This window comes from Bubalus bubalis, chromosome 7 (genome assembly GCF_019923935.1).
Source record: "Bubalus bubalis isolate 160015118507 breed Murrah chromosome 7, NDDB_SH_1, whole genome shotgun sequence".
Classification (NCBI taxonomy): domain Eukaryota; kingdom Metazoa; phylum Chordata; class Mammalia; order Artiodactyla; family Bovidae; genus Bubalus; species Bubalus bubalis.
Window position 1 is genome coordinate 60,190,841 of NC_059163.1, and position 25,417 is coordinate 60,216,257.

The 25,417-nt window shown below is 42.7% G+C and overlaps 1 protein-coding gene across 2 annotated transcripts in view; it reads right to left on the reverse strand.

The window, feature by feature from the left end:
- Positions 1 to 17,166, reverse strand: part of PGM2 (phosphoglucomutase 2) — a 36,630-nt gene extending 19,464 nt beyond the window's left edge. Inside the window, exons 1-7 of one of the 2 annotated variants that reach the window (XM_025290182.3) lie at positions 17,010 to 17,114; positions 13,805 to 13,849; positions 12,314 to 12,481; positions 6,729 to 6,835; positions 2,847 to 2,931; positions 1,099 to 1,182; positions 793 to 986 (exon numbers count right to left, since the gene is read on the reverse strand). In XM_025290182.3, the coding sequence (XP_025145967.1) occupies positions 793 to 986; positions 1,099 to 1,182; positions 2,847 to 2,931; positions 6,729 to 6,835; positions 12,314 to 12,400 (557 nt within the window). In that variant the 5' untranslated portion in view covers positions 12,401 to 12,481; positions 13,805 to 13,849; positions 17,010 to 17,114. Of the gene's footprint in view, positions 1 to 792; positions 987 to 1,098; positions 1,183 to 2,846; positions 2,932 to 6,728; positions 6,836 to 12,313; positions 12,482 to 13,804; positions 13,850 to 17,009 lie in introns of both variants that reach the window. The other variant, XM_025290183.3, reaches the window with a different exon arrangement.
- Between the last annotated feature and the right edge of the window lie 8,251 nt (positions 17,167 to 25,417).

Below are 25,417 nucleotides of genomic sequence, written 5' to 3' on the forward strand. Positions count from 1 at the left end.
GGACTCTCCTTTTTCTCAACATTTTCTATTTGACACCTTCCAACAAGCTTTTTTTTTACATACATATATACAAGTATGCACACACACACACACACACACACACATATAGATATATGTATATATATCATACACACACACACACACACACACACACACACACACTGCTTTCCTGGTGGCTCAGACAGTAAAGTGTCTGCCTGCAATTCAGGTGACCCAGGTTCGAACCCTAGGTCGGGAAGATCCCCTGGAGAAGGAAATGCAAACCAACTCCAGTACTCCTGCCTGCAAAATCCTATGGACAGAGGAGCCTGGGTAGCCTATGGGGTTGCAAAGAGTTGGACGTGACTGAGTGACTTCACTTTCTTTCTTTACAGGCACATATACATATATATGAATCTACAACAGAGGTCAGAAAACCACAGCCTGTGGGCTAGCCACCTGCTTCTACAGTCAAAGGATCTACCACTGAGCTATGCCCCTGAAACCCATTTTTATAAACATTTTTTTTTTAACACAGCTATGTTTGTGTTCATTCATTTCCATATTATCTATGGCTGCTTTCTTGCAAACACAGAGTTGGGTAGTTGAGCAACACAGTGGCTCACAAAGCCAAAAGCATTCACTATCTTTTTAAGAAAAGTTGCCAACCCCTCATCTACAGCCTCTTAAGTCAGATGCAATAACAGTATATGTAGTATAGAATACCAGTTGAGGACAAAAATGTAATGAAAACATAATTTGGTTGAATCACATTAATTTAACTCACTTGAGGTGAGTTTCCAACCCATTTACCTGTGAAAACAGTATTTTTTAAGGTCTTCAAAATAGTCTTTATTGATGGAAGCGCTTGGGTCATGTAGGAGCAGACTGCCATTGAGTACAGAATCGTCCCAGGCTTGAGGCCACGGTTCTAGATTTTCTTCAATAGCCTGTGAAATCCCTTTATCATGAGGAGAGATGATCTGAGCCCCATTATCCCAATAGACCTGGAGAACATGGGAACATATCCAGACAATTTAGAGTTCATCCATTCCCTGTGCTTCCAAGGCACAGACTTCAGATGGAAGGACATAAGTATGGAAAGAAAAATAAAAATACCTTATAACCATTATCCTGCTTTGGATTGTGAGAGGCAGTTATCATGATTCCAGCACAAAGTTTCAAATGTGATACTGTGTAGGGCTGTAATATAGTAGGAAACAAGAACAATTTGAAGCAAAATATTAGATATATTTAAAAGGTCTATCATACATTGTTTGTACCATTTTCCCTTTAATAAACATAATATATAAATATCATAATGTGTCATACAATATTTTTGTACCACATCCAAGGAGTATACTCTGATTACCCTTAAAACTAACTCACTGCTCAAAATTTTGTGATGTGTACCCTAAGTAAGAAAGGCGAGTATTTTCCTGTGTATCTTTTTATCCTATCTTCTTCTTGGTGAAGGTAGAAAATTCTTTACACAGTATGATGCTCTGATTCTCCAATGCACATTCTTTTAAGCCTTCTGCTTAGGAAGGAAGCTTATGGCTTCAGTTTATTCTCTCCAACTGCATCCTCTGCTCTTCTTTCCCTGATTTGCTTTTAAATAAAAGGTTGAGGAAAATGTGAACAACATGGAGAGAGCTCTCAGAGCTTGCATTTATCTCCCACTCCAGGGCTGACTGTCCCGCTCTTGTATTTCTACATAGCTCCCATCTTTATAAGACTACTTCCCCACATGGGGAGAGGATCCCCTATGGCTATACCTGAGGTTTACTCTACACAGGGAGCTGAAATTCTACCTGTCTGTCCCCCTCTATCCTTCCACCAAAAATCACTGTGGTCACTTGCCCCTCTAGGAGGTATCTCACGTTCCCCAGGTGTCCTGGAGCAAAGAAAAAGGGAGAATTACTCCACTACTTGGGCCAGTGATCATGAGACACTTATTTAATTCATGTCTGATATAAAAACAATAGCTACCAACATTAACATAGTACAGAAGACCAAGGATGCCTGAACACACTGCAGTTTTTCCATCAAACAGTAAAATTTGAGCCACATCTGGATGTGACATTGAGCATCTGCTGGGATATTTACAAGCTAGGAGGAGCTGCACTTACCTGTCCGTGCGCTAGAGACAGTAAACGCAAAGCTAGTGGAGATTACTTCTGTATTTATACACTCTCATTTCTACTTGATGGAAGTTAGTGCATTCGAATTACGTTTTTGGTTTAATTTCTACAAACATATATTTTGAGCATCTGGCCCTACTCTTAAAAGTTCATTCTACGTAAAAGGAACAGCTGTCATAGTACCTGTTATCTTTTTCTTTAGATTCTGTTTCAATAGGAATTTAATAAAAATCTTACTAAAACATGCCAAGCATGCTTCTGGTACTGGCTATGAATAGGATTTAGAGTGAAACACTCATATATAAAAAGTTGGTACACCAATTTGTCAAAAATTTCATGGTAAGACATGGTTTGAGGTGAATTCAGATTTAGATCCCAGAAGTTTCCTAATTGCGGTAGCTGAGAAAAAGAATACAAACCAAATTAAAAAGCAAAAAGACAAACAGACAAAAGACATTCTGCTAACGAGCTAAAATATCTTCTGAATGCAAGCAAAAGAAAAAAATGCATTAAAAAAAAGAAATAAATTCTGATGAATCAAAAGTTGAACACCAGAGAAATATTACTAGGGTGTGGGAGGAACATTCCTGGAAAGTCTTGATAAAAGGCAAGGAGCCCTTCTGTCTTTCAAACAACTGAATCCCAAGAGCACTAAAAATGGCAAAACCTGGCCATGTCCCACCCCTGATCCTGGGACAGGAAATTATAAAAGCAAACACTTACCACAAAAGGGGTTGGGGTTATATCAGAAAACAAGTACACCGGAATCCCCTGGCTGATAAACGTGGTTGCAGCAAGTCGGGCAAATCTGGAAATACAGAGTGACAGGGGAGAAAAGGAGAGTAGAGCTGTCAGGGGAGCAGGTGACAACAGAGAAGAAAATGAAGGTCCAGCCATTTATTTTTTTATATTTATTTGACCGCCCCAGGTCTCAGTTGCAGCCCTCCAGATCTTTAGGTGCAGCATGCAAGCTCTTAGTTGTGGCATGTGGCATCTAGTTCCCTGATCTGGGATCAAACCCAGGCCCCCTGCATTGGGAGCATGGAGTCTAGCCAGTGGACCACCAGGGAAGTCCCCCAACCGTTTCTTTAGACTGAGAACAGCAGCCAGATCAATGAAAACCTTAATTATACTCTACTGGCAGAGAACATTAAGCCTGGAGGAACCTAAGGAATCATTTCATTCCACCCTTTTGTTTAAGAGAAATGGGACTAAAGTTGAGAAAGGCCAGATGACTTGTCCCATGTCCACCGGGCACACAGCAGCTAAGCCAGGCTGCACCCAAGTCTCTCAGCTCTCTTCCATCTCAGCGGGTCTCAGCCAAGGGCAGTGCTGCTCCCAAGGGACACCTGAATTATCTGGAGACAATTTCGGTTGTCACCGGGGTAGGGTGCTAGTGGCAGCTGGTGGTGGAGGCCAGGGATGCTGCTAAGCATCCACACTGCACAGGGCAGTGCCTATAATGAAGAGTTATCTGGCCCTGTACCAAGTCGCATGGCACCGGGCAGAATGGAGAAATCTCTATCTACAGCTGTCACTGCCCAGGATATGCCATGAAGACTAGTGTTTGATTCAATGTTGTCCTCTACAAAACACACGGCACACTGTCGTGAGTGAGTGTGAGATATACATGGGATACACGTCTGTATATGATAATTATACATCTTGGCTCCTTTCAGCTCTTAAAAGATGACAAGTTTTTGACACTTTGACATATTTCTCAATTTCCACAGCATCTGGCTTAGGGCAGGACACAGAACATGGCAGCAAGTCTTTCTTCATGCTTAAAGTATTTCATCATAATAAACAATTTACTTCCAATGAACAACATTACACTATTAGAGGATTAAACAAAGTATTTGATCATTCTCTCAAATATTTCTTGAGCACTAACTGCATGGAACACTATTTTGGGAGCTGGCTAGGGCAAAAACAGCAGATCTTTAACAACTCAGGCATTAAAATTCCTAGAATTAAGAGTAATACGAAAATGATCTTGACAATTTAAAAAATGCCCCTATATAGGAGAAAGTAAAAAAACAACAAATTTTAGCAAAAATAATTTCAATAAAAACCTGAATTAGATACATACTGCATTCACTAGAAGGTACAGAAGTCACTTTTACAACCTCAGGAAATGACATTGTTCATGGTAAGCTATCGAGAGGAAGTGTTCCAGTAAAAAAGGGGGTCATATGACATGATTATGACCAGTGATGGGCAAACTCCAGGCATTCTGTAAATAAAGTTGTACAAAACTTTACTCAGTCATGAATTGTTCATGGCTGTTTTCACGCTACATGGCAGAGCTGCGTGGTTGTAACGGAGACTGTGCAGCCTACAGTGTGTAAGATACTTACTATTTGCCCTTTAGGGAAAAAGTTTGCTGACCCCTGGTGCCAGCCTCATTATGTTTAAATTGTGGTACCTTCTCTCACTTTATGATCTCAGAGCAAAAAGTACATAGATTACAGGTTTTGTGAGGACTAAATAAGTAAATACCTAGGTGCCTAACTCGCATTCAGCACTTGAATGATTCTAGCATCACCACCACCACCAACACTACCACCATCACCAACACTACCACCACCACCATCACCATCACCACCATCACCATCATCATCATCATCATCACCACCATCACCATCACCATCACCACCATCACCACCATCACCATCATCATCACCACCATCATCATCACCACCATCACCATCACCACACCACCATCACCATCACCACCATCACCATCACCACCATCACCACCACCACACCACCATCACCAACACTACCACCACCACCACCATCACCAACACTACCACCACCACCACCATCATCACCACCACCATCACCATCATCATCACCACCATCACCACCACCACACCACCATCACCAACACTACCACCACCACCACCATCATCATCACCATCATCACCACCACCATCACCATCATCATCACCACCATCACCATCACCACACCACCATCACCATCACCACCATCACCATCACCACCATCACCATCACCATCACCACCATCACCACCACCACACCACCATCACCAACACTACCACCACCACCACCATCACCAACACTACCACCACCACCACCATCATCATCACCACCATCACCATCACCATCATCATCATCATCACCACCATCACCATCATCATCACCACCATCACCATCACCATCATCATCACCACCATCACCATCACCACCACCACACCACCATCACCAACACTACCACCACCACCACCATCACCATCATCATCACCACCATCACCAGCATCATCTGCCTATAGCTACAAAAGACAGTCTCATTGGTTCGGGAATGTTACAAGAATGCACTTTGCAATGGGCATTTAAGAATGAGAAGAAGCTCATGAGGCTTATAAATAGCAGAAGAAAAAAATTTCATAAAAGGAAGGAAAGTGAGGAGAAATAATGCTGCTGTTGTTCAGTTGCCCAGTAGTGTCCGACTCCTTGAGACCCCATGGACTGCCATACGACAGGCCTCTATGTCCCTCACCATCTCCTGAAGTTTTGCCCAAGTTCATGTCCATTGCATCCAGCCATCTAAATCCTCTGACGCCCTCTTCTACTTCTGCCTTCAATCTTTCCCAGAATCAGGGACTTTTCCAACAAGTCAGCTTTTTGCATCAGATGACCAAAATACTGGAGTTTCAACTTCGGCATCATTCCTTCCAACAAGTATTCAGGGTTGATTTCCCTTAAGATTGACTGATTTGATCTCCTTGCTGTCCAAGGGACTCTCAGGAGTCTTCTCCAGCACCATAGTTCAAAGGCATTGAGACTGGAGATATCAAGGGAACATTTTGCCCAAGGATGGGCACAATAAATGACAAACGGTAGAGACCCCAGCAAACGCTGAAGAGATCAAGAAGGGAAGGAAAAAATACATGGAAGAACCATATAAAAAAGATCCAGATGAACTGGATGACAATGATGGTGTGGTCAGCCACCCAGAGCCAGACATTCTGGAGAAAGTCAAGTGGGCCTTAGGAAGCACTGCTGTTAACAAAGCTAGTGTATGCGACAGAATTCCAGTAGAACTATTCAAAACCCTCAAGGATGATGCCATCAAGGTGCTGCATTCAATATGTCAGCAAATCTGGAAGACCAAGCAGTGACCACAGGATTGGACAAGGTCAATTCTCATCCCAATTCCCAAAAAAGGTAGACGAAAGAATGTGCTAACCACTGGACAATTGTACGCATCGCCCATGCTATTAAGGTCATGCTTAAAATCTTGCATGCTAGGCTTCAGCATTATGTGAACCAAGAACTTCCAGATGTCTAAGCTGGATTTAGAAAAGGAAGAGGAACCAGAAATAATATTGCCACTTAGAAAAAACTGCCTTAGATAGGTATTAAGTTCTACATTGTCTAAATAATTACATTTTCTTAACTCAAACATAAAACCAGAATTCTTAAAAGTTACGAACAGAACCTACCCATCTTTTTTATAGTTAAGCAATATAGCTGAAAAATGTATTTAACGCCAACCTATTGAAATGGTGATTACAAATAAAACTACAAAATACACGACAAAAATACAGTTTCCTAAACATTAATATCTTTACATACCTTCTGCTGCTGCCTCCACTTGCTGGATGGGCTCGAGCATCAAAGCTGATCACAACACCTCTTTGCTTCAGGTCACTGAATTGTTTTTCTAGGTACCTGCAAAATCCCTAAAAAACACCCATGAATTAAAAGACTATGTACGTTTTAAGACACTAAACCAAAAAATTGATCAAGTTTTCTCTGCTTCCACAAGAGAATACTGTAGCAGGAGAGAAATCCCTCAGTAACTAAGTGAACTGCACAATAGGAAAATAACAGCTTTATTTATTTTCTATCTGTATGTATCAGGTACTGTGTTGGACACTTAGTGTTTATTATCAGTAATCCCAGATGAACTTGGCCAAGAAATCCCATTTTACAGATGGAAAAGCTAGAACTTTCAATGACTGGCCCAGTTTCAGATACACAAATAGCAGAGCCTAGATTTGTACCTGCAAGCCATGAAATTAAAAGAGGCCTGCTCCTTGGAAGAAAAGCTATGACAAACCTAGAGAGTACACTAAAAAGCAGAGATATTATTTTGCCAACAAAGGTCCGTCTAGTCAAAGCTATGGTTTTTCCAGTAGTCATGTATGGATGTGAGAGTTGGACCATAAAGAAGGCTGAGCACCGAAGAATTGATACTTTTGAACCGTGGTGTTGGAGAAGACTCTTGAGAGTCCCTTGGACTGCAAGGAGATCAAACCAGTCAATCCTAAATGAAATCAACCCTGAATATTCATTGGAAGGACTGATGCTAAAGTTGAAGCTCCACTACTTTGGCCACCTGATGCAAACCACTGACTCATTTGAAAAGACCCTGATCCTGGGAGGATTGAAGGCAGGAGGAGAAGGGGACAACAGAGGATGAGATGGTTGCATAGCATCACTGACTCGATGGACATGAGTTTGAGGAAGCTCCGGGAATTGGTGATGGACAGGGAAGCCTGGCGTGCTGCAGTCCATGGGGTTGCAAAGAGTTGGACATGACTTAGCGAATGAACAACAACAGACTTGTGCCTGGGTCTGGTTAGAGGTGGTTCAGTGCTAAATTAAAAGTACACAGAATCTGTGGGCTTATACCACCACTTATGAGCAAATGACAAGTTCCTTAATCTCTCAGTGCCTCAGTTTTCTCTTCTGTAAAATGGGAATAGTACCTACTTCTAAGGACTGCATGAGGACTAACTGAGTTAAAACATGCCATGAGCTAAGAATCCAACACCAAGGATGCACTGTGTGTTCGCTGTCACGAGCATTATTTTTACGGTCATTTTCCTTCAAAGCTTGCACCCATTTTATACAAATCTAAAATCTCTGAGGACAAGGAGGTGTTTCAGATAGTTCAACCTGCTCTATATAAAGAAAAGTAAAAGAAATTCAACACAGTTGGTAAGATTTTGTCAGTTAACAGATCTAAACTCGTTCTGTTTGTGAAATTATTTTCCAGCAGACAGGTCTTAAGGAGGGTCTATCAGTCCACTATTATACAAATAAAAATTGTGCAGAGTTTGGGCTATTCCCATCCACCTAGAAATGGTCGAACACACAATTCCTGCATTTTAGTGGGTACAGTAACATCACCTCAGTCTGAAATATGGACGATTAGAAACCTGTGAACTTTGACTTCAAGAGGTTCCGATTACTGGACAAAATAGGTTTATTACAGGAAAAAAAAGAACTCTGGTTGATTGCGTTATAATCACGGTTCATATTACTTGTTTCACTTTGATTAAAGGAAGTCATAAAATGAAGCGTAACTCCTGTTTTTGGTAGGGCAATATTTCACAGCTTTGTTGCCAGAGTGGTGCCAGTTAGAAAGCCTTTAGCTTTTCTTGTACAAAAGTACTACATTGGGCAAATCTTCTGAAGCTTCTGAGGGATGCAAAGTAACAAGCACACATGGGAGCTGTTTTGTGGGGTTCCTAGAAGGTACAATGGCACCCCACTCCAGTACTCTTGCCTGGAAAATCCCATGGATGGAGGAGCCTGGTAGGCTGCAGTCCATGGGGTCACTAAGAGTCGGAGACGACTGAGCGAGTTCACTTTCACTTTTCACTTTCATGCATTGGAGAAGGAAATGGCAACCCATTCCAGTGTTATTGCCTGGAGAATCCCTGGGACGGGGGAGCCTGGTGGGCTGCCGTCTATGGGGTCGCACAGAGTCGGACAGACTGAAGCGACTTAGCAGCAGCAGTAGAAGGTACACAGATGCTCACACTCCAAGGCTTCCCATAGTGATAGTGCCCTCTCTCTGGCCCTGGTGGACCCCTGAGGTACGGCCCCAGTGTTCAAGAGGGTTAAAAGCATTCAGTTCAGTTCAGTCATTCAGTCGTGTCCAACTCTGAGACCCCACGGACTACAGCACACCAGGCTTCCCTGTCCATTACCAACTCCCGGAGCTTACTCAAACTCATGTCCATCGAGTCAGTGAGGCCATTCAACCATCTCATCCTCTGTCGTCCCCTTCTCCTCCTGCCTTCAGTCTTTCCCAGGGTCAGGGTCTTTTCAAATGAGTCAGCTCTTCACATTAGGTGGCCAAAGTATTGAAGTTTCAGCTTCAGCATCAGTCCTTCCAATGAATATTCGGGACTGATTTCCTTTAGGACTGACTCATTGGATCTTCTTGCAGTCCAAGGGACTCTCAAGAGTCTTCTCCAACACCACAGTTCAAAAGCATCAATTCTTCTGTGCTCAGCTTTCTTTATAGTGCAAATCTCACATCCATATATGACCACTGGAAAAATCATAGCTTTGACTAGACGGACCTTTGTTGGTAATGTCTCTGTTTTTAATATGCTGTCTGGGTTGGTCATAGCTTTTCTTCCAAGGAGCAAGCGTCTTTTAATTTCATGGCTGCATTCCCTGTTGTCAATGATTTTGGAGCCCAAGAAAATAAAGTCCGTAACTGTTTCCATTGTTTCCCCATCTATTGCCATGAAGTGATGGGACTGGATGCCACGATCTTAGTTTTTTGAGTGTTGAATTTTAAGCCAGCCTTTTCTCTTCTTTCACTTTCATCAAGAGGTTCTTTAGTTCCTCTTCTCTTTCTGCCATAAGGGTAGTGTCAGATGTTTAAAACTAAGATACTTTAAACTAAAGCACTCAGCCTTAGTCTAAAATCCTTATTGTCTTCAAAGGGCTCTAAAAAACTCTAGGGCCTGCTGAGGTTGAGTACCTGAGGGCACAACTAAGAGAAGGTGGGATGCTTTTTCCACAGAAGAGACTCACTAAAGGATCAAAATATGATCATAGAATAGAAGAAATACCCTCTATATAGCTTCCAAAGGTTAAACTAAACCAATATGGATGTGGCGGATTCATTTTGATATTTGGCAAAACTAATACAATTATGTAAAGTTTAAAAATAAAATAAAATTTAAAAAAATAAAATAAAATAAACCAATATGGAAAAGCCACAGAAAGACAGATTTGGCTCAAAATAAAGAAAGCATTCTTAAATGAGAATGATCCAAAGATAGGACGGCTATTTCAGAAGACAATGAATTTTCCATCATTGATGTGTCATGGCTCAGTTAAGGAACCTAACAGGAAATGATAACCTCCAGCAATGAGGCAAACAATACAAAAATTTCCCTCTAGTCTCTATCCTGTTTCCCGAGGGGATATTCCTGACTCACATCCACCAGCTTCTTAAATACAACCAGATGACTCTGGGGCACCAATAGGATGAGAGTCCACACAAGGGACCAGCAAGCAGGGAGTGTTCAGAAGACTCCAGCCTCCACACCAGCCCATGTGAGGCCAAAAGCAGCCGCCCCACTGAGCCCTACCCACATTACAGATCTGTGAGCAAAATAAATGTGGTTGTTGTTTAAAACCACCGTGTTTCATGTGATTCATTGTACAGTCCTAGTAACAGAGCAGAGGGCAACCTTATCCATCAGCGTGATCCCATGTTATCCATAAACCAGAACGAGATTCCCAGGCTCACTTTATTCCAAGTCTTCCCTCCAGAAAGATCTCAGGGAGCCCTACTGCTTAATAGGTATGTGTAGCCTGTGGTTTCCAGGGCAATTCAGGACCTTATGCAAGATTTCTTTCTTAGGATTTTGCTAGAACATGCCCAGCTCTGTCTTTTTAAGTACACGTAAAGTACACATAATCACCAGTAGCTAATTTTCCCAGCCTTTTCTTTCCCGGACTAAAATGACCTTCATTTTTTAACATGTCCCAGCAGCTGAAGAAACAGAACGACCTGTTCCACTTCATTTCCCTCATAGACAGAACTCTCAACACTCAGCGGCAGCTGTTTTGTCAAAGGCTTCATCTTTATTCCTAAAAGCTGAATGTAGCCCCGATAGTAAAATTCACAAATAAAGGCAAGGAAACTCAGCAATAATTTCCAACTATACTATAAATTAAAACTAAACAGAACTAATAACTCTTGGTTATTTTTGCAGTTAAAAAAAGTTTAAACACTGGTATCTATACAACCATAAGAAAAGTTATAAAAACATAAAAGTCTGTTGGTTTAGTTGGTGAATTTGGAATCTGTCTGTTTTAGTTGTTATTATATCCCTGATGTCCAGCACCTAATAAATCTCTGTGAAATGAATAAATGAATGAATAAATTTCAAAACAATGCTGCTTCCACTGACTGTTCAAGCCTAACTTTATGGAGTAAATGTGTGTGACACCCTGTGCCGAAGCAAACCCACCAGATTATTCCATAATGAAACCAAATTAGGTCTGTCAAATACAAAAGGTGCCTGGAGTTAAATTAATTAAATGAGGAGGCCATTGGACTGAGGTGGCTTTAATGCCCTAGGAGCCTACTAAGCAAGCCAAAACCTAACCTCGTAAAAGCCTCAAGGTGAAGAATTCATAACTGAAGAACAGCCAATCACAAACAGCCAGCTAAGCCTGCCCAAATATGGCACCCACTTGAGCTGGAGCCAATCTATTCATTTCCTTGCTTTGTTTCTGCCTCTCCTCTATAAAAGTCTTTCCCCTAGTTCCTGTCAGTGGAGCGTTCTGAGGGCGAGCAGACTATGTGACCCTAAACATGTCACTCTTGCATGTGGATCATTTTGAGCTGAGGCAATCAAGAGCCGGCAGACCGAAGAAAAACTTTTACCTCCTTAGCTACCTAAAAGAATTCAGAAAAGAAGCCTGATCCTGAAAGAGAGCTATTACCAGAATTAACTTTAAATCTGAAAGACCTATCTGTATGGCAGGCAAATATCTACCAAACATCTCCTTTTCTACTGTCCTATGGACAGTATAAAAAACCATATATATATATTTGAAAAGTCCATCTGTCATTCTCCACTTTGAAGCTTCAACTGCTAGATTTGCCCTTGGGTCTCACTGCGTTTATGGGGCTCCTATATGTATATAATTAAACTTGTATACTCTTGTTAATCTGTCTTATGCCAATTTAATTAACAGACCAACCAAAGAATCTTGAAGTGTACAGAAAAAAGATTTTCTCCCCAACAGTTCCTAACTACTTTCAGTTTAGAACTGCTTGATTCGAATAGATTTTTGCTCAAATAAATTCTTAATAAATTTAATATGCTTCAGTTTATTTTTTAACACTGGGAAAATGTTAAGAATTAAGAAGTATAAAAATGTGGTACCTGTGTCGTCTGAATGATGGTCAAGTCATTCATATGAGAAATTCCTGCTCCCATAGCAGCTCTGAGGCCAGCTGTCCCAAATTCCATTCGAGCGCTAAAACATTTTTGTAGTTCTTCTGTATTACCTGCTGCAATGAGTTGTTTCACTGATGCCAAAGTTAAAGGATTCTGCAAAACAGGAATGTATATGCCAGATATAGTCAGGTGAATAACATAATGAAAAAGCTGAAAAAAAAAAACACAACCAACCAACCCACAATAATTCTAACCTACAGGAGAAAAATGTATATATGTATGTGTTTGAAAAGAATATATATATATATCCACATATATATATATATATATACACACACACACACATACATATACATATTGTTATTGCTGTTCTTCAGTCGCTAAGTCACGTCTGACTCTTTAGCAACTGCATGGACTGCAGCCCACCAGGCTCCTCTGTCTATGGGGTTTTCCAGGCAAGAATACTGGAGTGGGTTGCCATTTCTTTCTCTAGGGGATCTTCCCACACCAGGGATCAAGCCCATGTCTCCTGCATTGGCAGGTGGATTATTTACCACTGAGCCACTAGGGAAGCCCACATATACATATACACACACATGTATAGGCTTTTCAGTTTTATGAGGCTTTTGAAATTTGAAATATCAAGTTGGTCTTTTAAAAATTATAATGTGTGATACTGCGATATAATAAGAAATACATGAGACTTCCCTGGCAGTCCAGTGGTTAAGACTGTACACTTTCAATGTGGGGGATGTGGGTTCAATCCCTAATTAGCAAACTAAGATCCCACATACTGCATGGTGTGAACAAAATGTTTTTAAAAATTAAGAAATATATATTTATTGTTCCTGAGACAGTAAAGACTCTGCCTACGATGAGGGAGACCTGGGTTTGATCCCTGGGTTGGGAAGATCCCCTGGAAAAGAGAATGGCAACCCACTCCAGTATTCTTGCCTGAAGAATTCCATGGACAGAGGAGCCTGGTGGGCTACAGTTCATGGGGTCGAAAAGAGCTGGACAGGACTAAGTGACTAACACTTTATTGTTCCTAGTTTCCAGCAAAGAGGTCATAAAACCCTGAATGATTAGGATGAAAGTTGCATCTTCTGTTATTTATAATAAATCTCTTTCATCCATATCTGAGTTTATCCTAATGAGGTGACTACTGGGAACCAACCAAGTGATCAGCTGATGGGAACTTTCAACTCCATCCTCCCCCGAATTCCAATAAGGGGAGGGGCTGGAGATTAAGATTAATAACCAGTAGCCAATAATTTCAGAGAAGGCAATGGCAACCCACTCCAGTGTTCTTGCCTGGAGAATCTCAGGGTCGGGGGAGCCTGGTGGGCTGCCATCTATGGGGTCACACAGAGTTGGACACGACTGAAGTGACTTAGCAGCACCAGTAGCAGCCAATAATTTAATTAATCACATCTATGTAAAGGCACTGACGCTCTGCACCTCTTCCCACCATACCTTGCCCTATGGATCTCTTCCAGTTGACTGTTCTTGGGTCGTGTCCTTCATTAAAAAAAAATTGGTAATAATAAGTAAAGTGCCTTTCCAGAGTTCTGTAAGCTATCCTAGCAAATCACCAAACCCTAGAAGGGGGTCATGAGACCCCCTGGTTTACTGCTGCTTGGTCAGAAGTACGGGTGACAATGTGGGGCTTCTGTGGGTATCTTAAGTGGGAGCAATCTTGTGGGATGGACCCCTTAAGGGGGTCGGTGGGGGGTGGGGTCTACACTAACTCTGGGTAGTTAGTGTCACAGTTGAGTTAAACTGAAACCCAGTTGGTGTTCTCAGAAAAATGAGAACTTGTTCGGTGTGAAAAACTCAAACATTTTGTGTCTGAAGTATTACGAGTACAAGGGAATTGGTTTTCCTTTATAACATAAGTATTACTTTCTTCCCTACAAAGGTAAGCACTTTTGGAGAAACAGGATGAATACACAGGTTTTGGGGTCTAGGACTCAAAATGGAATCCCAGCCACATCATCATCCAACAAATTTATACTGTTGGGCAGAATATCTAGTTTCTTGAATTCTGAGTTTCTTCATCTCTAAAATATGAACAACCTATAACCTTCCTTACAAGGTGGTTCTGAGGTGGTTTATAAAACACCCTTTTCTGTCTGGCATCTAGTAATAATCAAATGTTCATTTTCTTCCCTAATATCTTCAAATTTTCCTAAAGTGATAATTATAATCACTTATATAATTTAAATCAAAACACTACTTTGGTAGTATTTTGGTCTTTTAAAAATTATAATGTGTGATACTGTGATATAATAAGAAATACATGAGACTTCCCTGGCAGTCAAATTTGAATCTTGCACTAACTACAATAGGCAGGCAACTAATAAAAGCCCCGTCTTATAGATGGAGAAGCCTCAGATATAGTGTCTTGCTTAAACTGCATGAAAAGCATTAACTTAGTACCTTTTCTGTTACATTGACTGCTTCAAATGGACACTCACATGAATCATTCATTTTTTTGGTACAATGGTTACACAAAATGTTAAGAATGGAGAAAAATGACAATTATATTAATTTCACATCAAACTTTTAAATTAAGAATTCAGGGTAACAAACTTTATTTCTATCTTCCAGCTATCATCTCAAGTAGATAAACATGCAGGCAAAATGTGGCCACATAATTAAACTTTGAAATGCTACTGAAATAAAACACTGGTTTTCTGGAATTAAGCCCACATTTCCAGATTGTTCCAGATTCAACAAGAAACAAGTAAAAGCCCATTTTCTTAGTTAAAAGCAATAGCCACTGACCACAGAGCACAGGCTGACCTATCAGATTGTCAGGTGCCCCCAAGTTAGGGCTCAGATCTGGAATGTAAAAGCGGTTCAACAGATATTTGCGGAGAGAATGAGAAAACAGAGACTTCAAGGTCATACTCAATACCTGGTAATTCTTTCATTCACAGTGTAGACTTGGAAAATCCTAATTGACTTTCAATATCTCTAAAAGACCAAATAGCCAGAGAGAAACCAAAGGAGGCAGAAAGATAAGAATAAAAAATCAGGAGGTCAGTGGAGACCAGAATAAGATGTGCAAATGACACGTGTGTCAGGGTCCAAAGGAATGGGGATGGAGGCACGGTGGAAATGCTGGAAGGTGCCTGCTGGGTGCCCCACCACCCTTGAGGCAATCAGACCAGAGTGCTGCAATGTTTTTAGCTGGCCGCAAGTTCCCTCTGGGTGCCTGTCTCAAGTCAAAGAAGAAACTGAGAAAGGGAAGAACAAGAGTGGCAGAAATTTAAAAATGAGAAAAACACCCCCTCACCTCTATCTAGTGAGGTACTCTCTGTATACACAGATAAAACATTTTGTAGAAACTGGATTTTTATTTCTTCAAAGGGAAAGTTTTATGAAACTAATTCATTACCAGTTATGGCTTTAAAAGATTTCTACTCACTACCAGTTACTGAGTTATCAGAAATGGGGGCTTTTCCCTCCTCCAAAGAATTACAAGAAAAAGGAGTTGCCCATAGCATCCAGAAACAGTCTGTACTGGTATTTACTGGGCAGGGGCGGGAGGGTGAAGGGGAAGTCCTCACTGACTCAATATCCCAGGCCTCTACCACTGTGCAGGCTTATGGACCACGCAACTTAGTGAACAAGTGGGCAGCACCTGCTACGTGATTTTCTGGGGCCCAGTGCAAAACAAAAAAAGAACTCCTTGTTCAAAATATTTTTAAAAATTTTAAAGTGGGACAGAATATTAAACCAAGTGCTGGGCCCTCCGAGGAGAACAGGTTCTGAGCAACCCAGTGAATCTCTTGTCTTTGAAGTCAGCCCTGGAGACAGACATTGATAAATAAACCCACAAGCAAGTGTTTTTGTTTTTGGCCAATCTCTGTAAGGGGTATGAGGGAAAAGAACAGTGTGTTTAAGGAGAGAATTAGAAAAAAATAATTCACCCTTGGGAGCCAGGGAAGGCCTCTCTACATAAGCCACGTTTAAGTTCAGACCTGAAACAGGAGAAACAAGTTTAGCAGGAGAGCGCCAGAGGAAATTTTCAGGAATGCAAACAGGTGCAAGAGACAGAACAAATAGGAAGTGAGAAACCCAGGTTAGAAAGGAGACTGGGAATGGTGTCTGGAGCTGAGTCCCTGCTCCAACACCTCAGAGAGTGAAAACCTGGGGTGCTGTGTCCAAGGGGCTCCCCATGTTCTTCCCAGCAAAGTCAGAGACCTGAGAAAAACGCTAGAAGCCAAGCGGGCCCAACGGAAAGCACCTATATTGGCAACCAAGCGCCTGGGAATGCCGCTCTGCCAAGTCCCCATGAGCCTGAGGGACAGGGGGAACAATTCCGGGTCGCTGAGGGACGCACCGCCGACTGCAGAGGGCGGGCCCCGCGGGCAGAGTGGCAGGAACCCGCGGTCGCCTCTATCAGAGGAGGTCCCCGGAGCCCGGCTCGCTCCCCTACTCCTGGCTCGCCGGACCGCAGGTCTGGTTGCGGAACAACCTTTCCGGGCCAACTTGGAATGGGCCACAAACCGGCCACACCGACGAGGCCTTGCGGCCGCCCCCTATCCTTCTGGCAGGACCCGCTCGGCCTTGCGGGGCGGGTGGGGAGGGAAGGAAGCACTTTCACTCACCACAGGAAAGGGGATCCCGCACCTCCCCCGGTCGCTCCCGGCCCCAAGGGACCCCTCACCTTGTCCCATCTCAGCCACTGGGCCGTCTCCTGGTCCAGCCGGGAGTCCATGCCTGCGTCGCCACTTCCCGGAGCCCCCGTCCCAGCTGCCGCCGCCAACGCCGCCACCTCCACCCGCGCGCCACCACCAAGTTCAGGAAGTGACGAGATCTTCCTTCCGGCGGGGCGGGGAGAGGCGGGGGCAGGGCGGGGAGAACCGGCTCGGGAGCCACCAGCGTCCGGGAGGAAAATGACTCGCTCGCCCTAAGAGCACGCCTCCTGGCGGTGTGCCCGCGCGCCTGGGCGGGGGAGAGGGAGGCGGGGCAGCGGGATAGAAGAGTGGGGATGGAGGTGGGACTGCCGAAAGGTCATGAGGTTACTCCTATTCCTGGTGGCTCAGACAGTAAAGTGTCTGTCTGTAATTCAGGAGACCGGGGTTCGATCCCTGGGTTGGGAAGATCCCCTGGAGAAAGAAATGGCAGCCCACTCCAGTATTCTTGCCTGGAAAATCCCATGGACAGCAGAGCCTGGTAGGCTACTGTCCATGGGGTCGCAAAGAGTCGGACACGACTGAGTGACTTCATTTCACTTCACACTTCAGCCATTCATTCAGGTCCTACTGTGCTCCAGGCACCGGGTCGGGAGCCGGGATCTGAGCATCGGTAAACCCAGAGAGGAACCTAAAAATTATGCAGAAAATCTGAGGGTCAAGAATAACCGATAAAAATCTTGAAAAGAAGATTAGGTGGGATGATTAAGATAGATAGATAGTGAGACAGAATGGAGAGTCCAGAAACAAGTCTACCCGTGTGGACGTGTGTGTGTGTTTGTGCTCAGTCGTGTCGGACTCTGCGACCCCATGGACTATGGCCCGCCAGGCTTCTCTCTCCATGGGACTTTTCAGTCAAGAAGACTGGAGTGGGTTGCCGGTTCCTCTAGGGGATCTTCCCGACCCTGAGATCCAACCCATGTCTTCTGAGTCTCCTGCATTGGTAGGCAAATTCTTTACCACTAAGCCACAGTTCATTTATTTAAGAGGTGGCGCTGCAGGGCACGGGGAAAGGACGGGTATTTTCAGTTAATGGTGCTAGGTCAATTGGATATCTATGAAGGAAGAAGAAAAAAGAAACTTGCGCCCCTCCCTCACATCACATCTCATATAAATATGCATTCCAGATTAGTTGTAGATCTAAGTGTGAAACATACAATGAAATTTCTTGAAACTAATGAGTTATCTTCATGATCTTAGGACCACTAACCCATAAAGGTGGAGAAGAAAATGGCAACCCACTCCAGCATTCTTGCCTGGAGAATCCCATGGGCAGAGGAACCTGTCGGGCTACAATCCATGGGGTCCCAAGAGTCCCACATGACTTAGCGACTAAACCAACCAACCAACCCATAAAGGAGATGCATGCAGTGAGCATGAAAATGTATATGCAAGAATGTCTCTAACGTCAGTATTCGTAATGGCTCCCAAATGTCCATCAGCAATACAATAGATAAATACATTGTAGTATATTCATTCAATGATACAGGCAAAGTATGGTCTATTCATACAGCAGGGGAAAAGAAATATTGTACACATTATAGATACGGCTCACAAACATTATGTTCAATGAAGGGCTCCCCACCCCCAATATTGGCTTATTCCTCATATATGAAATTCTAAAATAGGTAAAAATATAAGGAAAGAAAACAGATCAACTGTGTCCAAGAAATGGGGGTAGGGAGAGCAGTTGTTTACAAAGGGCACAAGGGAATTTGTGGAGTGATAGAATTGTTTTGTATCTTGGCTGAGGTTATGATAAACACAATACAGGTTCATCAAATCTCATGCAACTGTGTATCAAACGAGCTCAGTAGCTGGTAATAGTTCCCTGGGCTGCACCTATAAATTGTGCATTTTTGGTGTACTCTATTTCTTTCTTTTTTGTATTTATTTATTTATTCGATTTCAATTTTAAAAAGAAAACAATATATATCCAGGATCTACGATAGCTAAGTGTAATGAGAAGTATATCATATAATCATACTGTAACAGCAGGCAGGTATTGGAGAAATGGGGGCAGAGGGCAGGTGTCAGGAAATCACGGAAATCATGCATCTTGTAAACAACAGGAATCCATAGGCAGACAAAGGGAAACCAGAACTTTCAGACCACAAGAAATTGGGTGAAAAGGATCTGAATGCGTGCGTGCTCAGCCGCATTCAACTCTTTTCAAGACCCCATGGACTGTAGTCCGCCAGGCTTTTCTTTTCATGGGATTTTCCTGGCAAGAATACTGGAGTGAGTTCCCATGCCCTCTCCAGGGGATTGTCCCAGCCCAGGGGTCTTCCTGATCCAGGGATGGAAACCGAGTCTCTTCTGTTTCCTGCATTATAGGTGGATTATTTACTGCTGAGCCACCAGGGAAGCCTATAAGGGTCTGAGTGGCAGACAAAGAAAGGTGGGGAAAGATGATCATTTCCGGCATCCAAATTTAACAACTTTTGCTCATTTTGCTCTCATTAGATTGTTGCTGTTGTTCAGTCTGTAGTGTTGCTGTTGTTCAGTCCGTAAGTCATGTCTCACTCTTTGAGACCCCATAGATTGCAGCTTGCCAGGCTTCCCTGTCCTTCACTATCTCCTGGAGCTTGCTCAAACTCAGGTCCATTGAGTTGATGATGCCATCCAACCATCTCATCCTCTGTCATCCCCTTCTCCTCCTGCCTTCAATCCTTCCCAACGTCAGGGTCTTATGAATCGGCTGTACTCATCAGGTGGCCAAAATATTGGAGTTTCAGTTTCAGCATTAGTCCTTCCAGTGAATATTCAGGATTGATTTCCTTTAGGACTGACCAGTTTGATCTTCTTGCTGTCCAAGGGACACTCAAGAGTTTTCTTCAACACCACAATTTGAAAGCATCAATTCTTCGGTGCTCAGCCTTCTTTATGGGCCAACTCTCACATCCGCACATGATTACTGGAAAAACCATAGCTTTGACTAGATGGACCTTTGTTGGTAAAGTGATGTCTCTGCTTTTTTAACATGCTGTCTAGGTTTGTCATAGCTTTCCTTCCAAGGAGCAAGTATCTTTTAATTTCCTGACTGCAGTCACCATCTGCAGTGATTTTGGAACCCAAGAAAATAAAGTCTGTCACTGTTTCCATTGTTTCCCTATCTATTTGCCATGAAATGATGGGACTGGATGCCATGATCTTAGTTTTTTGATCAGTCTTACAAATAAGAAGTACTCATCATACACTGATGCCATGACACTTATCTAAGTTAAATAAGGACAAAAATCTCTCCTCAGAAGAATGAGCAGGGGTAAAAATCAGGGAAGATAACCACAAACTCCTCCTTCCCTGGTGAATACTCGGCCCCTTTGTTTGTATCCCCCTCTTAACCAGCTTGCCAAAGAAATCCAGGGCAGCAGCCCTTCACCTGCCTGCCCAGTCTCCCTCTGAGAGCAAATCCTTGCTTAAATAAACTCTCACTTTACTTTCTTAACCTCTATGCTTTGTCTCCAAATTCTCTTGTGATGGAGAAAGAACCTCAAGTTCACCGGCAACAATATGATCATATAATTACACCAGTTATATATCAGTTAATAAGTTTGTAATTGATTAATTACACCAATCATATCAGTTAATAAGTAATTATAAACTGATGAGAAGGCTGGAAGGAAAGCAAGGAGATTCCATGAGGGTTCACGTTAGGTCAGAAAAGCTTCCCTCAGTACTTGAGGCTTGTGAGGCCTTCCCAGGTGGCAGGTAAAGAACCTACCTGCCAGTGCAGAAGATGTAAGAGATACAGGTTTGATCCCTGGGTTGGGAAGATACCCTGCAGGAAGGCATGGCAACCCACTCCAGTTTTCTTGCCTGGAAAATTCCATGGACCGAGGAGCCTGGCAGGTTACCACCCATAGGGTAGCAAAGAGTTGGACAATATGAAAATCGACTTAGGATACTTGCACCAGGGGACAGGAGGGAAGGATGCAGTTGATATTGAGGGAGGCAACCGGGAAAATACTTTTTGGATAGAGACCCTCTAAGTGCGGTGCTCCTTCCAGCTGAAAGTCCCAAGAAACTGAACACAGGGAGGTAGATGAGAAGGAAGAGAGGCAGCCTCTGTCTCCCCACCTGGCAGGTTGTCATGGGTCAGCCACTCTCAGGCTGTCTTCTTTCTCTGCACCAGACCAAGCTTCTTTTCAACATGCTAGGACCAAAACTGTGTGACGCAAAGAGTCTGAGACCAGACAGGTGTCAACGTAAGAAATACACACAACCTAAAAGTTGTGAATTGAACTTTGCTCAGGGACATTACTGAGGCCTGCAGCCCAGGAGACTTCCTTTCAGATAGCTCTGAGGACCTCCTCTGAAGAGGTGAGGGGCGAGTCAGGATATGTAAGAGTTTTCTGCTGGGGAAAAAACCATGTAGTTGAACATCAAAAGATTACTGCTAATCATAAAAAGCAGACATCTCAAGCTAATGATTTTAGTGCTTGTATGGGAAGATGCAAAAGTCTAAGCTCATTGACATTATTCCTTAGATACACATCTGAACCAGTATTCAAAGCACAGAGGATTTCCTGTTTTTCTCCATTCTGAATTCCCCTCAGGGAGTACTTCGGGGTGCTTAGTGGGATGCAGTGCCTAATGGCTTGATGCTGGGCAACATTTGTTATTTACTGGAATGGCAGGCAACATTCCCTTTCCAGACATGTCTCACTTGCCCTTCTTTCCCTGTCAAATACCAGAGGTCTCCCAGGTGGAACTGTGTAGCTTCTAGCCTTCTGCCAGGGTAGGGAAGGGGTAGGGGAGAGAGGGAGAGGGTGGTCCTGGGCCTCAGGGGTCCAATCACAACCTCCATAATGAGGGTGGTGGTCGCTGAATCTCTGCTACAGTTCAAAAGACGTAAGGAATCTGGTGGCCACAGGATATTTTGATGCTTCTCATTACATTCATCAGTATAGAAGTTATGGGTCCATGGAGACATCCTGTCTGAACTATTTTAACTTCCATTTGGTACATCAAGGGGCAGGTATCTCAGTGCTCAATATGCAAGCAAAGAAAGCAAGTAAGATTCTTTAACCCTAGGGGAAATTTTCACAGGGAAATTGCCAAGTTGTAAATAAATCCTCATCCCTTAATTGTGAAGAGCACCAAGATCTCAGGTTCTGTGCAGAAAACAACGCATGATTGGCTTGCTCTGTTACTCCCTTCTGCTTCCCATGCAAAGCAGAAAAAGTCCTCTGAATTTATGTTAGGGGATCCCTACACCCAGGAGACTTTCTGAGGGTCTCCTATAACTAAGATGCCTGCACTGGAGGTCCTTTTGGTTCTGACAATGATGCTACCATGACCTGAAGCAGTAGATTCTCATACATGATCCCCAAATTAACATTTCATGTCTGTGGAAGCCCATGTAGAATACTAGAATGTTGGAGCAGAAACAGCTCTTTGGGATCAATTTGGACCTCATTTTATAGATGAGGGAATAGAGACAAAGTTTCCAAGTTCCTCTCTGAGACAGCCAAGATTCTCCTGCCTGGTCTCCTGATTTTCTAATCCAGTGTTCAATCTCCAGCTCCACTCAGCCCATTTCTCCACATGTCCACAGAAGGAATCTCATAAACTCTGGTAACTTGTTTCCATGTGACAGCAGCTGGCTCTTGATGCAAAACAAATATTAATCATTTCTGTCACTGATACATTAGGTGATGTTCAAAATAACTTAATTTGTTTGTGTGTGCTCTCTTTTTTAATTTGTTTGTGTATGCTCTCTTGTCACCTGAGAGCTGTTTCACGTGTGGACATCCCATTTTCCTGGGAAACCTTCCCAGTTTTCCCAGACACCTTGTCAGTGACTCTACCAATTCATTTATATCCAGTCCAAGAACAGTTATTCTAAAACTTTTGATTTTGGGAAGTTTTAAATGTTTATTAAAATTATCCCCAGAGTAAATACCTAGGTCAACTATGATTATCCATGCCAATCTTGTTTCATGTACCCACTTCTCCTTCCTGCATATTTTGAAGAATATTTCAGACATCATATTATTCTACAATTTTTTAGTGTGTGTCTCTAGAAGATAAGTATACCCTAAAAATAACCACAAATCATTATCTCACCTAAAAATTGTATAGTTAAATTTAGTAAGCCCTTCAGTTCAGTTCACTCAGTCGTGTCTGACTCTTTGTGACCCCGTGGACTGCAGCATGCTAGGCCTCCCTGTCCATCACCAACTCCCAGAGCTTACTCAAACTCATGTCCATCAAGTCAGTGATGCCATCCAACCATCTCACCCTCTGTTGTCCCCTTCTCCTCCCACCTTCAATCTATTCCAGCATCAGGGTCTTTTCCAATGAATCAATTCTTCACATCAGGTGGCCAAAGTATTGAAGTTTCAGCTTCAGCATCAGTCCTTCCAATGAATATTCTGGGTTGATTTCCTTTAGGATTGACTGGTTTGATTTCCTTGCAGTCCAAGTGACTCTCAAGAGTCTTCAGACTTATAGATCTTCTTTAATCTATAGGTTCTGACTAACTTTCCTTGTAATTTATTTGTTGAAGGAACTGGATTGTTTGTCCTATAGAGTTTCCCACAGTCTAGATTTTGCTGATTGTATCTCCATCTCTGTTAGCATGTTTCTCTGTCTCTTGTATTGCTTATAAATTCATCACATTATAATTTTTACTTTGTGGTCTCTTCTTCACTAATCTCCTTGAAGATAGGAATGGTATTTTATTTATCTTTGCCTACCCAGAGCCTAGCAGATTCTCTGGTGGTTCAGTGGTAAAGAATCTGCTTACAATGCAAGAGAAACAGGAGACATGGGTTCTATCCCTGGGTTGGGAAGGTCCCCTGGAGGAGGAAATGGCAACCACTCTAGTATTCTTGCTGGAAAAATCCCATAGGGTCACAAAGAATTGGACACAACTGAGTACCCATGCTATGCTATGCTACCCAGAGTCTAGCACTGTAAATGCCCAATAAAAGGATGAAGAAATGAATGAAGAAAAGAACAGGAGACTGTTCTTTCCTCAGTAGAAAAGGGAAGGTTCCAGAGTTAGGACTGGCCCTCTAGGTTCCATCCTTTGTTCTCCGAGGGCCCCGAGCAAGTCACTTAAACTTTCTTGGACTCAGTGTCCTTATTTCTGAAAAGGATGCAATCATAGTGTACATCTCTAATAGTGTGGGACTTATATGAGGAAATACATATAAATGGTGTGCCTGGCATGGAGTAAGCCCTCAATAAATGTTAGCTATTATCATTGAGAGTTTTTATAGCATGACATTCTGTATTAGTCAGGACAGCCTAGGCTAAGCTGAAGTAGTAAATTAATCCCTGAACTTCAGTATTTGGTGAAATAAAGCTTTGTGTTTCTTGCTCATGTTCATGCTCAAGGTGAGTGAGAGGATCCTATACTCCACACAGTCACTTGGGGATCAGACTGTTTCCATCTTGCGGCTCCTCCATCCCACGATGTGGCCTCTGCCGTCACCATGAAGAGTGTGGGGGTCACTCACGGCTCTTAAATGCTTCTCCCTGAGAATGGGGTGTGTATCACTCCTACTCATATTTTATTAGCTAGAACTCATCATGTGAACCCACTGAACTGCCAGAGTACTGGGAGGTATAGACAATCTGTGTGCCCAGGAAGGAGAAGAAAATTGGATAGGGATGAACCCTCATTGGCACTACCACACATTCAGTTTTGTCTGTGATTAAATATTAGGGTGGTTGCAAATATCATTGAGTCTGATGTATCTCTAACAAGCAAGGAGTAATTCTGAGCTCAGATGAAATTTAGAATTCTCCCCCATACAGTAGAGCAAGGGACCCCTTGTAATAAAAATCAGATCCTATCCTTCTCTTGTTTTCAGTCCTCTCATGGCTTCATAACGTACTTAAAGTTAAATCTATATCTTTACCAGAGCCTCAGAGTTCTACTTCATCTATCATCCTGCCCTGATTTCCTGCCACTTTTCTCACTCACTTTCTCAGGCTTTTCTCTGTGCTGATCCTTGAAAACCGGTCAAGCAAGATCTGGTCTGAAGCCTCTGCCTGCATTGCCCTCCCCCAGATATCCCAGTGCCAAATATCCACGTGTAACTTAGGCTTCTGCTTAATTATCCCCTCATTAGAAAGTCTCTCCTCTGTAAAGAGCTAGGAAATGTTTCACATCTAGCTCTCTGGGATAAAAAGCCCTGATTTGTGTTAATAGTGTTTGTCAATTTCTGTGGTGTAAAGACATCCACTTTGGCTGTTTCCCTGCTACCAGCATGATGTCACTGAACAAACAGCTTGGAGGAGATGCAAAGTTGCATGCCATGTAATGTTTCCAATGCACAGATAGAATACATATAAATAAAGAACATAAATAGTAGCAACACGTAGTAAAATCAATAGAAAATGGTGAGTTTTGAGTATTTAT